Source organism: Microcaecilia unicolor, chromosome 2 (genome assembly GCF_901765095.1).
Source record: "Microcaecilia unicolor chromosome 2, aMicUni1.1, whole genome shotgun sequence".
NCBI lineage: Eukaryota > Metazoa > Chordata > Amphibia > Gymnophiona > Siphonopidae > Microcaecilia > Microcaecilia unicolor.
Genome location: NC_044032.1, coordinates 15134916 through 15151608, shown reverse-complemented (window position 1 = coordinate 15151608; position 16693 = coordinate 15134916). Strand labels below are relative to the sequence as shown.

At 44.2% G+C, this 16693-nt stretch overlaps 1 protein-coding gene across 3 annotated transcripts in view; it reads left to right on the top strand.

Moving 5' to 3' along the window:
- NPR2 (natriuretic peptide receptor 2) overlaps nucleotides 1-16693 on the top strand; it is a 328510-nt gene that overhangs the window by 231044 nt on the left and 80773 nt on the right. For all 3 annotated transcript variants that reach the window (XM_030192798.1, XM_030192797.1, XM_030192799.1), the window contains exon 5: nucleotides 4635-4729. In XM_030192798.1, coding sequence (XP_030048658.1) covers nucleotides 4635-4729 — 95 coding nt within the window. The remainder of the gene's footprint in view (nucleotides 1-4634; nucleotides 4730-16693) is intronic.

The following is a 16693-nucleotide window of genomic DNA, read 5'->3' as shown; positions in this document are numbered from 1 at the left end:
GTACACTCCTGAGGGGGCGTTACTTATACATATTGAGATCTATAAATCTGTCACCATGCGCTTTCCGATGAAGAGCACTGACCATTTTAATAGCTGCTCCCGGACTGATTCCATCATATTTGTATCTTTTTGAAGGTGCAGTTTCCAGAATTAGACACTGCTCTAAATGAAGTCTGACCAGACACTTCTACAGAGACACTGTCGCTTCTCTTTTCCGGAAGGCCATTCCTCTGCCTATGAACTCAACTCAAGCATCCTTCTGGCTTTTGCCATCACCTTTTCTTGAGATCAACAGATATGATCACTCCCAAATCCTGCTCTTCTTTCATTCACCCTGTAATTGTACCATTTCCTTGGGTTTTTGCAGCGTAAATGCACGGCGCTGCATTTCTTACCAATAAATTTTAGCTGCCAAATTCTGGACCATTCTTCAAGCATGGTGCGACCGCACCTTGAATATTGAGTTCAATTCTGGTCGCTACATCTTAAAAAAGATAGTGGAATTAGAAAAGGTGCATAGAAGGGCGATGAAAATGATAAAGGAGGATGGGACGACTTTCCAATGAGGAAAGGCTAAAGTGGCTGGGGCTCTTCAGCGTGGAGAAAAGACGGCTGAGGGGAGATAAGATAGAGGTCCTGAAATAAGGAAGTATTATTTCACAGAAAGGGTGGTGGAGGCGTGGAATGGCCTCCCGGTGGAGGTGGTGGAGTCTAGGACTGTACTATTGACATCATTTCTACGTATTGCCGTTCAGGCGCTCCATAGTTGACTTCACAATTCTTGCGTTTTAAGGAAGTTCCTATGCCATATTTTCTTTGGTTTTTTATCAAGCGACAACCTAAGAAGATTTGTTTGATCCCTGATGCAGGCTTGGATGCCGAAACATGGCTGTGTCGGGTTGTTATTTGATCACCAATAAAATTTAATTTTGGGGGGGGGGGGGATTTCCTCCTCAACTTGTCCTCACTTTTTGTTTCCATTGGAGTCTAGGACTGTTCCAGAATTTAAAAAGGCATGGGATAAGCATGTGGGATTGCTTAGGAACAGGTAGAATTGGGGGTTACAAAGGATGGGCAGACTGGATGGGTCATTTGGCCTTTATCTGCCATCATGTTTCTATGTTTCTAGGTCTATAAAATATGAGTGGAGTTGAATGGGTAGACATGAAGCGTCTGTTTACGTTTTCCAAAAATATTAGGACTAGGGGGCATGCGATGAAGCTACAAATGAGTAAACTTAAAACGAATCGGAGAAAAGTATTCTTCACTCAACGTGTAATTCAACTCTGGAATTTGTTACCAGAAAATGTGGTAAAGGCAGTTAGCTTAACAGAGTTTGAAAAAGGTTTGCATGGCTTCCTAAAGGAAAAGTCCATAGACCATTATTAAATGTACGGGGAAACCCCACTATTTCTGGGATAAGGAGTAGAAAATGTTTTGTACTTTTTTGGGACCTGGATTGGCCACTGTTGGAAACAGGATGCTGGGCTTGATGGACCTTTGGTCTGTCCCAGTATGGCAATACTTATGTACTTATAAGCTTCACTAGATCGTTCCTCATGTTATGTACACCATCAGGGGTGTCTACCTTATTGCATATTTGGCATCATCATCAAAGAGGCAAACTTACCAAACAGCCCTTCCACAATACAAAAGCATTAAAAAGAACAAGATGGGAAAGCCCCGGTTGTGATCTAATTGGGGTACTGGGCTATATGGGTGTGGTTAAGGGAGGGGAAGGGTGCAAGGTGAGCTAGAGAGGATGAGCTTATGGTGAACCCAGGTGTGATGTGAGTGTGGAAGGGGGAGCAAAAAGGACATCTTTCAAAAAATGGAAAGCAAATCCAAATAAAGATAATAGGAAAGCCCCATTCTGTTCCAAACAGTGCTCTAAAAGTAGAGATGGAACAGCGCGGGGCTTTACCGCCCCTTTGATCAGAAATAATTGCTTGAAAATTTAAGCATGCTATTCTCTCTGATCATAGAGTAGAAGTGTGGGAGGATTTGCTCAGGCACAATCCTCCCGCACTTGTTTGACAGGTCTGGGCTATCCCTTATATGGTGTGAAGCCCCGCCCAGTGCATCCCAGGATGCACTGGGCAGGGCTGGGTGCCACCATTTTTGAGGCGGGACCAATGGAAGAGAAGGGAGGCCACCTCCAACTGAAGGTAGGGGAGTGGGGAAGGGCCGCTAGACCACCAGGTTGGGGGTGTTCACCCGTGGCCCACTGGGCCACCAGGGACATCTGAGAGGATGCTGGGGGGGGGGGAATTAGGGAAGGCTTGAGACCCACTGGATCTCCAGCCCCCTGTTGCTGAGGGGGGGGGGGGTGTTGGGTTTGGGATTCCTGCAGGGGGCTGCTGCATTGGGGGGAATAGGGGCCTGCTAGCATCTAAATGCATGCTGGAAAGGGCTCACCATTCCTCCCCAATGGTCTGCAAACCCTAACCCCAGCTCCAAGCTGGTGCAGGGTTTGCCGCGGCCAGCTAGCCAATCTTTGGTGCACTGGTCGCTGATCATTGGGGATTTTATTTTATTTTTTTTATTTTAGTTACATTTGTACCCCGCGCTTTTCCCACTCATGGCAGGCTCAATGCGGCTTACATGGGACAATGGAGGGTTAAGTGACTTGCCCAGAGTCACAAGGAGCTGCCTGTGCCTGAAGTGGGAATTGAACTCAGTTCCTCATATGTTTAGACCTCTTTTGCATGCCTTTGTATCAGTGGAGTGCTGGAGCAGGCTCTCACGGGCTCGCGAGAGCCGTTTGTTAAATTTTGAAGAATTTTGGGAGCCGGTTGTTAAAGTAGGCCCTCCATGGCTACTTTAACCACTGGGTCTCAAAATGTGGGCTCGGGCCCCCACCTCAATTCTCTTTTACTTTGCTAGTGGGGATGCTGAGCTTCGCCAGCCAAGTGAATAGACTGCTGCTGCTCCCCGCTCCTGATTTCCAGCTCTGAGCAGCAGGCTGGGACTTCTCCTGCATGTGCAAGAAGTCCCAGCTTGCTGCTCAGAACCAGAAACAAGCAATCCATAGCATGCCTATATGAGGCGGAGAGAGAGGGGCATGTGTTGTCCCCCCAGTCCCCCCATGCCCCGCCCCCCCCCCCAAATTGCAGGGCTGGCTATGCCCAGAGAGAGAGAACCCGTTGTTAAAAATTTACCAGCACACCCCTGCTTTGCATCCTAGTTGCGTTCAGAGCCCGTGAGCACGTTGTTTCACACGCTAGGGGGCTCTGATCATGGGGAGGTAGCAAATGCAGGCGCTAGTATGGCGCTAACAGCCTCTAGCGCCTGCGTTTGCTTCTGATCATCAGCCCATAAGTTAGGCCAAAAGAGAAATTCAAAAGATGCCAACACTTAAAATTATAACACTTTCAAGCAAAATGCCTATGAGGGAGAAATTTGGACTAGTAGATGACTGAAGAGTAAAAATGGTGCTCGGGGAAGACAAGTCCATAATAGAAAAACTAAATTAATTCTTTGCTTCAGCCTTTACTGAAGAGGACGAAATGGAATTTAATGGTGATGATTCAGAGGTAATGAAAGGAATCTCTGTGAACCTGAAAGATGCAAAGGGGCAAACCTACAAACTAAATTAGGTGTTAAATTATCAACATAGTGCCGTGATTCCTTTTGCAAGCTAAGTAGTCGCTTTTTTCTTGGGAGGGAGGTTATATTGCATGATTATAAAGCAGTATCGAATATATTATGAATTGACAATTCAGTGAAAATTATAAGTGTTTTGCACATGATTGATAATATCAGCAGACTCCGGATTTCGACTAGTTTATGCTTTAGGAGATCCAATAGCCTGATTTAAAAGTGTATCTGATGCATTCACTTTACCTTGGTTGGTTGTGTGAAGAGCGGCCACATTGATTAGGCTCTGTCTTTTTCTCTGTACTGGTTGGGTTTCTGCCAGGTACTTGCGATCTGGATTGGCCACTGTTGGAAGCAAGATACTGGGCTAGATGGACCATTGGTCTGACCTAGTATGAGGTGACCCTCTTTCTCCTTAGGACAATGCTCCTTTTCCAGATCAGTTTTTGTTTCCTTCATGTTGCTTTTCTACCATCCTGAGTAATTGCCATGATTGGCTCGATACCCAATCCCCGTCCTATCGGCATATCTTCAGCTTCAATAAACTGGTAGTTGTTTCGAAAGTACCTCCTATATCTTATCACAAGTCTATCAATTTATTGAAGGTGATATCCCAAATATCTGGCTGCCTGAGTTGCCATGGACCTGCGGGACTGTGCCTGGGCACCATCCACTTGCTGGCATTGACCTGGATGGTTTCTGGTACCCCTTAGCCTGTGATGTTGCTAGGTCATGCTTCTGTTATGTATCCTTGTCATTGGTGACACCTTTCATTGAAGAAGCATAAACAGTATTCTGAGACAATGATAGTTTTGAGATTTGGAGACCAGAAACGAGCTGTGGGATTTATAAAGTTTATGTACAAGAATGTAGGAGGGGGGATACCCGTCCTGTTAGTGTAAACTATAGACATCTGGTCTCTGATGATACTATGCATCTTGTCTGATACTTTCAGCCTCATGAACTAATCATATTGAGATAAGTTGCTACTTCGTAAAAATTTATGGCCCCTCATGCTCGTCTCTTTCATTCAGGCATCACAGGAGAAGTGAGCATGGACAAGAGCAATGATCGAGACACGGACTTCAATCTGTGGGCCATGAGTGATCAAGGCGAAGGAAAGTATGCGGTTAGTACCCAAAGAGATGGACTGGAGCGGAGTGGAGGAGTGGCCTAGTGGTTAGAGCACATGTCTTGACATCCAGAGGTGGCCGGTTCAAATCCCACTGCTACTCCTTGTGATCTTGGGCAAGTCGCTTAACCCTCCATTGCCTCTGGTACAAAATTAGATTGTGAGCCCTTCAGGGACAGAGAAATACCCAGTGTACCTCTGAATGCAACTCACCTTTGAGCTACTACTGAAACGGGTGTGAGCAAAATCTAAAAAAATAAAATAAACCAATGAAGACATTTAACAGATGCCTTTCAGTGGGGAATTACCCTGCTTTCATATGTGGCTAGGTAGGGCTGCCAGTTTGTTCAGGATCCAGAGTCCTCTCATCAAACCTGTCAAGAGCACAGTGTACAGAAGGCAGACTGCAGTGCGGTAGGCATGGCAAAGGAAAGGGTAAGGACATCTCAGACAAACAAAGACAGCTAAAAATACCGGAAAGGTTAAAGGAAGTGGGAAAAGTAGACAGGACAGCAAAGGTACAGACTGAGGTATGAAGAAAAAAAGAATTGCAGAGCACTTTTTCTGTAAAATATCCTACGATTGTAAACATATTATATATAGAGAGAAATGATAAGTAGTACGTAAATGCAAGAAGACTAAATCATTTCCCTGATCTGGTATCTACTTTCTACACAAAACCACCACCTGAAACTGAACATGGCCAAGACCGGACTTATTGTCTTTCCACCCAAACCCACTTCCCCTCTCCCCCCACTCTCTATCTCAATCGACAACACCATCATCCTCCCCGTCTCATCTACCCGCAACCTCGGAGTCATCTTCAACTCCTCCCTCTCCTTCTCTGCGCATATCCAGCAGATAGCCAAGACCTGTCGCTTCTTCCTTTACAACATTAGCAAAAACAGCCCTTTCCTCTCTGAGCACACCACCCGAACTCTCATCCACTCTCTCAATACCTCTCGCCTTGACTACTGCAACCTACTCCTCACTGGCCTCCCACTTAACGATCTATCCCCCCTTCAATCCGTTCAGAACTCTGCTGCGCGTCTTATCTTCCGCCTAGACCGATATTCTCATATCACCCCTCTCCTCAGGTCACTTCATTGACTCCCGATCAGGTACCGCATACAGTTCAAGCTTCTCCTACTAACCTACAAGTGCACACAATCTGCAGCCCCTCAATACCTCTCTACCCTCATCTCCCCCTACACTCCTACCCGTAACCTCCGCTCACAGGACAAATCCCTCCTCTCAGTACCCTTCTCCACCACCTCCAACTCCAGGCTCCGCCCTTTCTGCCTCGCCTCACCCTAAGCTTGGAATAAACTCCCTGAGGCCATACGCCAAGCTCCCTCTCTGCCCATCTTCAAATCCTTGCTCAAAGCCCAACTCTTCAATGTCGCTTTCGGCACCTAACCTTTATACCTCTATTCAGGAAATCTAGACTGCCCAATTTGATTGACCGCACTTTTGTCCTTTAGATTGTAAGCTCCTTTGAGCAGGGACTGTCCTTCTTTGTTAAATTGTACAGCGCTGCGTAACCCGGGTAGCGCTTTAGAAATGTTAAGTAGTAGTAGTAGTTCCACTACCGTCCATGGCTAGTAGGGCTGTCTCTGAAAAAGAGGGAACAAATGAAGTTTGGGGTACTCTGTGTGGCTGTGGGTGCTCTGCCTTTGACATCCAATATCGTCACCCATTCCTCAGGGGCAGAGACTTCTGTACAGGGCCTGGGGTCTCTCCATATGCTCTTAAATATCACTTCCCAGGTGGCCAATTGGAGCTGATTTCCCCTGGGCTTAAGATCTGACATATCCCCAAGATGCAGCCCTATTTGAGAATTAACGTGACATAGATTACATAAGTACATAAGTATTGCCATACTGGGAAAGTCCAAAGGACCATCAAGGCCAGCATCCTGTTTCCAACAGTGGCCAATCCAGATCACAAATACCCGACAAGATCCCAAAAATGTACAAAAAAATTTATACTGCTTATCCCAGAAATAGTGGATTTTCTCCAAGTCCATTTAATAATGGTCTATGGACTTTTCCTTTAGGAAGCCGTCCAAACCTTTTTCAAACCTCGCTAAGCTAACCGCCTTTATCACATTCTCTGGCAACAAATTCCAGAGTTTAATTTTAATTACACTTTGAGTGAAGAAAATTTTTCTCTGATTCATTTTAAATTTACTACATTGTAGCTTCATCGCATGCCCCCTAGTCCTAGTATTTTTGGAAAGCATGAACAGATGCTTCATATCTACCCGTTCAACTTCACCCATTATTTTATAGACCTCTATCATATCTCCCCTCAGCCGCCTTTTCTCCAAGCTGAAGAGCCCTAGCCGTTTTAGCCTTTCCTCATAGGGAAGTCGTCCCATCCCCTTTATCATTTTCGTCGCCCTTCTCCGCGCCTTTTCTAATTCCACTATATCTTTTTTGAGATGTGGCGACCAGAATTGAACACAATATTCGAGGTGCGGTCGCACCATGGAGCAATACAAAGGCATTATAACATCTTCATTTTTGTTTTCCATTCCTTTCCTAATAATACCTAACATTCTATTCGCTTTCTTAGCCGCAGCAGCACAATGAGCAGAAGGTTTCAACGCATCATCGACGACACCTAGATCCCTTTCTTGGTCCGTGACTCCTAACGTGAACCTTGCATGATGTAGCTATAATTCGGGTTCCTCTTTCCCACATGCATCACTTTGAACTTGCTCACATTAAACGTCATCTGCCATTTAGACTCCCAGTCTCCCAGTCTCGTAAGGTCCTCTTGTAATTTTTCACAATCCTCCCGTGATTTAACTTTGAATAACTTTGTGTCATCTGCAAATTTAATTACTTCACTAGTTACTCCCATCTCTAGATCATTTATAAATATGTTAAAAAGCATGCTCAGTTTCACTAAAGGTAGCATGCGCAACGTGAGGGGCGGAGAGAGCAGGGCAGGCAATATGGCTGCGCTGCCGCAGACCAGTGCTGGACGAAGTCTTCAGCTGGCAAGGGTTGGGGACCCCTGCCAGGCAACCAGGGGCCCAGAGAAAATTTTGGGGGGCCCAGGCCCCTGTGGCCCCACCTAACTATGCCACTGCTCGGATGTATGCCATCCGGCCCCATCGCTTTGTTTAACTTTAGATTAGCCACTTCCTCATGAACACAGTCCTCTGAAAATCATTCCCGGACTACCACTTCTCCGTTCCTATTTGTTTGTCTTCCTCGGTCCTGCTCCCAGCACTTCAGCTGTGAACACAGCACTAACTCATGCTTACCGCAGCAAAAAAATGGCGTAACATGGGATGCGCTGAGATGTCCCACGGTAAATTCAGGATGTGCGCAGGCTACCCATGAGCTAAAAAATAAAATGGGGGTGTGTCTGGTGGTGGAGAGTGGGCTACATTGCCCCTCGCTAACCGATTAGCAAGTGATTAGCAGTGGAGCACTTGGGTGGCGATACGGGCTGACGCACTAATATGTCTTAATGGCCATGTGCTAATGGCAAAATTAGCACAGGGTCATTAATACAAAAAGCCCAAGAAATTCAGCCGGTTACCTAAGACCACGTTTTACTGCTTTTTGGTAAAAGGGCCCCAAAGATAGACTGAGCTTCATGTGGTTAACCTGGCTGGTTATGAGCTGAATATCAGCATTTGACTGGCCAAGTGTTAATCCGCCCCATATCACCCAAAATAGCTGCTTTCAGTTTGGCGTTAACTGGTTATTTTCAATGGCAGTAACCAGTTAATTAGTGGGTAACCCTGATCAGGCGATTTAACAGGTCAGGCCAGTAAAATCCCTTAGTTTTTCGATTTCGCTTACACCTTTTTCAGTCGTAGTACACTAGATACTTCCCTGTCCCTGGAGGCCTGATAGTCTAATTTTGTACCCAAGGCAACGGAGGATTAGGTTACCTGCCTAAGACTGAGCCTGGCTTTGCTGGTTGTCAGTCTGGTTTCTAACCACTTGGCTAGTCCTCCATCCCACTGTTATCCTATATAGATGGCAAAGGATAAAACGATTGTCTTTAGCACCCAAATTTCAACCGTATTGTATTATGTTTTCTTTGCTTAATAGTATTCTTGTGAGATTATGTGTATGGATTGTCTATGGTCTGTGAAATATTTTGCAATATAAAAATGTTACTAAATGAAAGGAAAGTGGAGGATTATTCAGTCTTTCTAGGAATAACACCTTACATATTGGCAGATTGCACATTTTGGGCCAAATTCTATATAAGGCGTCTTAAATGTAGACACGTCAGAATAATGCGTGTAGCTCTATTCTGTAAACCACATCTACAGTAAAACGTGGTTTATAGAATAGGACATAGGCTAGAGGAACGTGCGTACAGCCATTTACGTCACCGAAAGCCTGGTGTAACACGCATGCCTAAATGTATGTGTGTTTCCCTGTATTCTATAATATCCCCAACACACTTACAGTCTTCCCATGGCCACACCCCTTTTTCAGCTATGTGCGTTGGAATTTACGCACGTCTTATTTTAGAACACGCCTAAAAAGAAGGGCACGTGAATTCCAATTATTGCCAATTAGTCATGATAATTGGTTGTTATCGGCAAATTATGACTAATTGGCTCGTTACTCAATTGAGTAGTACATGTAAATTGGCCACACGCACAATTCTCTGGCAACGAATTCCACAGTTTTCTTCGCTCAACGTGTAATTAAACTCTGGAATTCGTTGCCAGAGAATGTGGTAAAGGCGGTTAGCTTAGCGGAGTTTATAAAAGGTTTGGACGGCTTCCTAAAGGAAAAGTCCATAGACCATTATTAAATGGATTTGGGGAAAATCCACTATTTCTGGGATAAGCAGTATAAAATGTTTTGTACATTTTTGGGATCTTGCCAGGTATTTGTGACCTGGATTGGCCACTATTGGAAACACGATGCTGGGCTCGATGGACCTTTGGTCTTTCCCAGTATGGCAATACTTATGTGCTTATGTAATTTAACACACGTTACTCACCATGCCTTATATAGAATCCAGGGGTTTAACTCTGGGGCAATTTTTTTTTTTTTAGTTACATTTGTACCCCGTGCTTTCCCACTCATGGCAGGCTCAATGCGGCTTACATATACAGGTACTTATTTGTACCTGGGGCAATGGAGGGTTAAGTGACTTGCCCAGAGTCACAAGTTGCTGCCTGTGCCTGAAGTGGGAATCGAACTCAATTCTGCACAAATAATGTGAACTTTTGAAAAATCTGCAGCTTTGTTTGTTTAATAATGAATTATTAAACTACAATACAGGAAGAATGTTATTACTCACAGCTGCAGGGTTTGAAAGGATTTAGGGGAGAATTCCCCCTTGAGTACTGTAATAATGCTCCTTATTAGAGGTTTGGTTTTGGGGGATTTTACATTACTAGGAAAGCTCTGAGCCAACCTCTTAAATGTTAGATCATTCAGGAGAAAGATTACACTCATTCCTGAATTGTCTACGGAGCAGAATAACAGATTTTAAAGAACCATAAATACTCCGTTCTACCTATAAATGAAACGACTGAAACCTGGTGAAGAGTTTTATCTTATAGAGTCTCAGCCGCCTGTCTTTTTTTCTTTTTTGGCCTAATATCATCAGGTGAGGCAGGGGTTGGTGTAGCCGGTCTTTTCCAAGACTCCCTGCCAGCAGTTGAAATGGTCAAACATGCCTTGGCCCATCCAGAAGCTGTGTTAATTAACTCGGAGCCATCCCGTTCTTTCTTTTCTCGCGGTTTCTCTTTCTCACTGTTGGCCTGCTATTTTGGGTGTCTCTGTCCTGGCCCATGTCTTCGATAGAAAAGAAATTTATATTTGTAATGGATTCTTTAGGCTTCCAGCAGTTAGTTCAGTTGGCAACTCACAGCTGCTCACATTTTAGATCTTGTGTTTACTTTTCTGTGGGGTTAGTCACAAACCATAGTTACTCTTTTATCTAAGATTGAGCGCAGAGAGGGTCCAAAGTACAAAGTGAAGTCCAGAAAGCAAAACGAAGCACCAAGAGCCTTAAAAATTTGGACACAATTCCTTTAATGGTCAAACTTAGTAACTGGTAACATAGTAGATGACGGCAGAAAAAGACCTGCACGGTCCATCTAGTCTGCCCACGATAAACTCATATGTGTATACCTTACCTTGATTTGTACCTGTCTTTTTCAGGGCACAGACCGTATAAGTCTGTGCAGCAGTATTTCCCGCCTCCCAACCACCAGTCCCACCTCCCATCACCAGCTCCGGCACAGACCCCGTATAAGTCTGCCCTCCCCCATCCTAGCCTCTCAACCACCAACCCCTCTTCCCCCCGCCACCCAATTTCAGCTAAGCTTCTGTGGATCCATTCCTTCTGCACAGGATTCCTTTATGCCTGTCCCACGCATGTTTGAATTCCATTACCGTTTTCATCACCACCTCCCGCGGGAGGGCATTCCAAGCGTTCACCACCCTCTCCGTGAAGAAATACTTCCTGACATCTTTCCTGAGTCTGCCCCCCTTCAATCTCATTTCATGTCCTCTCGTTCTACCGCCTTCCCATCTCCGGAAAAGGTTAGTTTGCGGATTAATACCTTTCAAATATTTGAACGTCTGTATCATATCACCCCTGTTCCTCCTTTCCTCTAGGGTGTACATGTTCAGGTCAGCAAGTCTCTCTTCATACATCTTGGAACGCAACTCCCATACCATCCTCGTAGCTTTTCTTTGCACCGCTTCCATTTTTTTAACATCCTTCGCAAGGTACGGCCTCCAAAACTGAACACAATACTCCAGGTGGGGCCTCACCAACGTCTTATACAGGGGCATTGAAACTTCCTTTCTTCTGCTGGTCACACCTCTCTCTATACAGCCTAGCAACCTTCTCGCTACGGCCACCGCCTTGTCGCACTGTTTCATCGCCTTCAGGTCCTCAGATACTATCACCCCAAGATCCCTCTCCCTGTCCGTGTCTAACAGGCTCTCCCCGCCTAACACAGACGCCTCCCTTGGATTTCTACTCCCTAAGTGCATCACTTTGCATTTCTTCGCATTGAATTTTAATTGCCAAATGTTAGACCATTGAGGAACAATCTTCCAATGGTGACCCGACACAGGCCGCGTTTCGGTGCCTGTGTCAGGGGTCAAGTACGATGTGTCATCTTTACAAATCCCTTGTGGTAGGTTGTTAGAACGTTTACTACTACTAGTCACCATTTCTATAGCGCTACGGGATATACGTAGCACTGTACACATTATCCCCTGGATTCTATATAGCCGACACAAATGCAGTCGTATTCTGGATTTGCATGCACAATTTAATTACTTAACAGGCCAGTGAGCACTGTTAATTGCCACTTAACAATTATCGACACTAATTGGCATTAATTAGAATTTACATACACAGCTTGCTTAGGCGTATTCTGTAAAGCGGCGCGTGTAAATTCTAATGCGTGCAGCCAAAAAGGAGGCGTGGAATGGGCGTTCTGAAAAACTATGTGCAGGGTTATAGAATACACCTGTAAATGGACACGCCTAGAGTTATGTGCAGGCATGACCGCTAGGCGTGTTCTATAAACCGTACCTAAATCTAGACACAGTTTACACAATAAGCCTAGGCAGAAATATTTTCGGCGCTGATTTTTCAGGCACCATATATAGAATCTAGCCCTGTATGCAGGTACTTTCCCTGTCCCCACTGGACTCACAATCTAAAGTGCTTTTTGTATGTGGGTAATGGAGGGTTAAGTGATTTGACTAGGGCCACAAGGAGCTGCAGTGAGAACTACTACTACTACTTAACATTTCTAGAGCGCTACTAGGGTTACGCAGCGCTGTACAATTTAACAAAGAGAGACAGTCCCTGCTCAAAGAGCTTACAATCTAATAGATAAGAGTAAGACAAATATAGGACAATCAAGCCATTGTGACATCACTGATGAGGTTGGCTCTTAGGCATTGGTGGACTGAGGCATTATGACATCACAATGTCAGCTCTGGTTAAATCACTGCTTTGAGCCAAGTATAGGACAGTCAAGCCATTGTGACATCACTGATGAGGTTGGCTCTTAGGCATTGGTGGACTGAGGCATTATGACATCACAATCTCAGCTCTGGTTAAATCACTGCTATATGTAATACTACTACTACTACTTAACATTTCTAGAGCGCTACTAGGGTTACGCAGCGCTGTACAATTTAACAAAGAGAGACAGTCCCTGCTCAAAGAGCTTACAATCTAATAGATAAGAGTGAGACAAATATAGGACAATCAAGCCATTGTGACATCACTGATGAGGTTGGCTCTTAGGCATTGGTGGAATGAGGCATTATGACATCACAATCTCAGCTCTGGTTAAATCACTGCTATATGTAATACTACTACTACTACTTAACATTTCTAGAGCGCTACTAGGGTTACGCAGCGCTGTACAATTTAACAAAGAGAGACAGTCCCTGCTCAAAGAGCTTACAATCTAATAGACAAGTGAACGGTCGGTCCGATAGGGGCAGTCAAATTGGGGCAGTCTGGATTCACTGAACGGTAAGGGTTAGGTGCCGAACGCAGCATTGAAGAGGTGGGCTTTAAGCAAAGACTTGAAGACGGGCAGGGAGGGGGCTTGGCGTAAGGGCTCAGGAAGGTTGTTCCAAGCATAGGGTGAGGCGAGGCAGAATGAGCGGAGCCTGGAGTTGGCGGTGGTGGAGAAGGGTACTGAGAGGAGGGATTTATCCTGTGAACGGAGGTTACGGGCGGGAACGTAAGGGGAGATGAGAACCCAGTTCTCCAGGACTAACCATTGAGCTACACCTTCACTCCCCATTTAGGAATTTGAGAGTTGTAATGCCTTTGTATCGTTCCATGGTGCGACCACACCTCGAATATTGTGTTCAATTCTGGTCACCGCATCTCAAAAAAGATATAGTGGAATTAGAAAAGGTACAGAGAAGGGCGACGAAAATGATAAAGGGGATGGGACGACTTCCCTATGAGGAAAGGCTAAAGCGGCTAGGGCTCTTCAGCTTGGAGAAAAGGCGGCTGAGGGGAGATATGATAGAGGTCTATAAAATAATGAGTGGAGTGGAATGGGTAGATGTGAAGCGTCTGTTTACGCTTTCCAAAAATACTAGAACTAGGGGGCATGCGATGAAGCTACAACGTAGTAAATTTAAAACGAATCGGAGAAAATTTTTCTTCACTCAATGTGTAATTAAACTCTGGAATTTGTTGCCAGAGAATGTGGTAAAAGCAGTTAGCGGGGTTTAAAAAAGGTTTAGATGGCTTCCTAAAGGAAAAATCCATAGACCATTATTAAAATGGACTTGGGGGAAAATCCACTGCTTATTTCTAGGATATGCAGCATAAAATGTATTGTACCTTTCGGGGATCTTGTACTTTTTTGGGGTCTTGCCAGGTACTTGTGACTTGAATTGGCCACTGTTGGAAACAGGATGCTGGGTTTGATGGACCTTCGGTCTGTTCCAGTTTGGCAATACTTATGTACTTACGTAAGTCCGGGTATGTTGACTGCTAAACTTGGCTGCTCTGCATCAATCTTTGCTGAGTAAGTGTTCTGCTGTGTCCCAAGAGTTCAAGGCTCTGTATCGGTCTTCTTCAATCGCCCTTATTCATTGAAGCACACACATCCTTGGTTTCATTCAGGGCTGTCCCTTTTTAAAAGACCTGGAGATCTGAGAAAATTTGGAGGAAGCAAAAATGCTCCAATTCCTTGCAGATTTGCAGGGAAAGGCAGTGTGAATACAGTACTGCCCTTAGGCAGGCCAAGGTGGTTTACTATTCCAGTACCTTAAGATCTTGCAATAAACTAGCTAAATATTTGTTTTCTCTTATCGATACGTTGACGTCATCTCAGTTTCCCAGTCCTGAGATCCTAGCTCATTTTTTTGTGGTGATGGGGCCGCTTGATAACAGTGATTATAACATGTCATGATCAGATTTGATATCGGCTCTGGAGTAAATACACACAGGAGATCCAACAGGTTAGCTTTTAACTTTCAAAAAGGAAACTATGATAAAATGAGAAGAAAAGTGAAACAAAGCTTAGAGGAGCAGCTGCAAAGGTCAAAAATTTACATCAGGCTGTGGATGCTGTTCAAAGATACCATCCTGGAATCCCAGACCAGACATATTCTATGTATAAAAAAAGGAGGGTGGAAGACCAAACGACGGCTGGCATGGTTAAAAAGTGAGGTGGAGTAAGCTTTTTTTTTTTTTTTTTTTAATCATTTATTTATAATTTTTTCATTTTACAAGGATCACTTGCAAAACAGTAAAACAGAGATGATTGTACATTAAAACACTATTAGAAGAAAACAATCTCAACAAGATAAATGGATTTTATACAATCTTTCTCTTTCTTAGACCACAAAATAAATAGGGAGAGTGAAACAAGACAAGGAGATCAATTTAAGCAACAGCAAACAAAGAAAATGTGGTAACCCGATTATCCCCAGTTATTATTTATCTAAATCATTATTCCACATTGATCATCTGGTTGGTTTCTTCAAGACCATAGCGGTGCATAGTCCATCAATTTCATTGGAAACATACTTATTGTCCAATATTAGTGAAAGTAATACACCTGATTTCATTTTTTTTCCCTTTTAAAACCAGAAATTGTTTAACAATACAAACCCTTGAATCTCCAATCCAATTCCCGCTGATTAAAGTAATCCCAGTTTCACAGGCTTCACTCCTTTTGAATTAATATATTAAGAGGAATCATTTCAAAGGAAAAAAAACATTAGGAGTCATACCTGGAACTCTGGGAAAACAACAATCTCGATATTAATCATCTATAACAATATTCATTTTGTTCAAATTTTTCTGGTCTTTTATCATTTTCAAATCTTAACCGTTTCCTACTTCAGTAGAACTTCATTTGCTGTATATTCTCAAAGGATTCAATTAGATTATCCATGTGGCTCATTAACAAGACTATATCTGAAGCAAAGTCATTCTCTACCACCGTCAGGTCCTGGAGCACCCTCCAGATGACATTCAATGCAACCTCCACGGGAGCCAAAAACTCCAAGCTGATAACTCTTAAGGGTTTAGGAGTAGCACCGCCGACACGGGTTCAGCTGCAAACGACTTCCGTTTCAGCATACACTCCTGACTCACTCCTCCACTCCTTTGGGCATGGTGGTTAAATGATTTTTGAGCGATGAAGTTGTTTCTAGGTCCAAGAGCATCGACGCTCCTTCGTCGGCGCTAATCAAAGGACTCATCAACCCAGTCATCTATGGGCAGCTCGTCACACAGCGGTCCCACACTTGCTGCACAGGGGACAAAACGCTGGTCATCGGCGGCTGACCCCCCATTGTCCCCTTCCTCTGTTAAGGCAACTGCAATGCAGAGAGGAAATTTCAAGTGAACAAAAACTGAACTTCAGAGGACAGCTGGGCCGTTGAGTGTACGAGCTTCAGGTCACCATCTTTCCTCTCTCCCTAATTTGGGACACTCTTTGTCTGGTTTCTCCTCAGAGGCCTGTCTGATATGGGTAACCCTTCAGCATAGCCCTCTGAGTCATTGAAACACGGAAGCCCCTCCACCACTTACAAGGTGGTGTCCCTTCGGAGGGGGGAGTAAGCTATTAGAGCTAAAATAAAATCCTTTGGAAAATGCAAGAAGGATCCAATTGAAAATAATAGGAAACAGCATAAGGAATAGCAAGTCAAATGCAAAGCGCTGATAAGGAAGGCAAAGAGAGACTTTGAAAAGAAGATTGTGTTGGAGGCAAAAACACGAAGTCGGCAAAAGAATCAGTTGGACCGCTAGATAACCAAGGAGTAAAAGGGGCAATCAGGGAAGACAAGGCCCAAGCAGAGAGATTAAATGTATTCTTTGCTTCGGTGTTGACCGAGAAAGATGTGGGAGACATACCAGTATGGAAACCAAATGAAGCAGATATGTATATGGAAAACAATATTTAATGGATACAAGTCAATAAAAATGAGCAAGCCC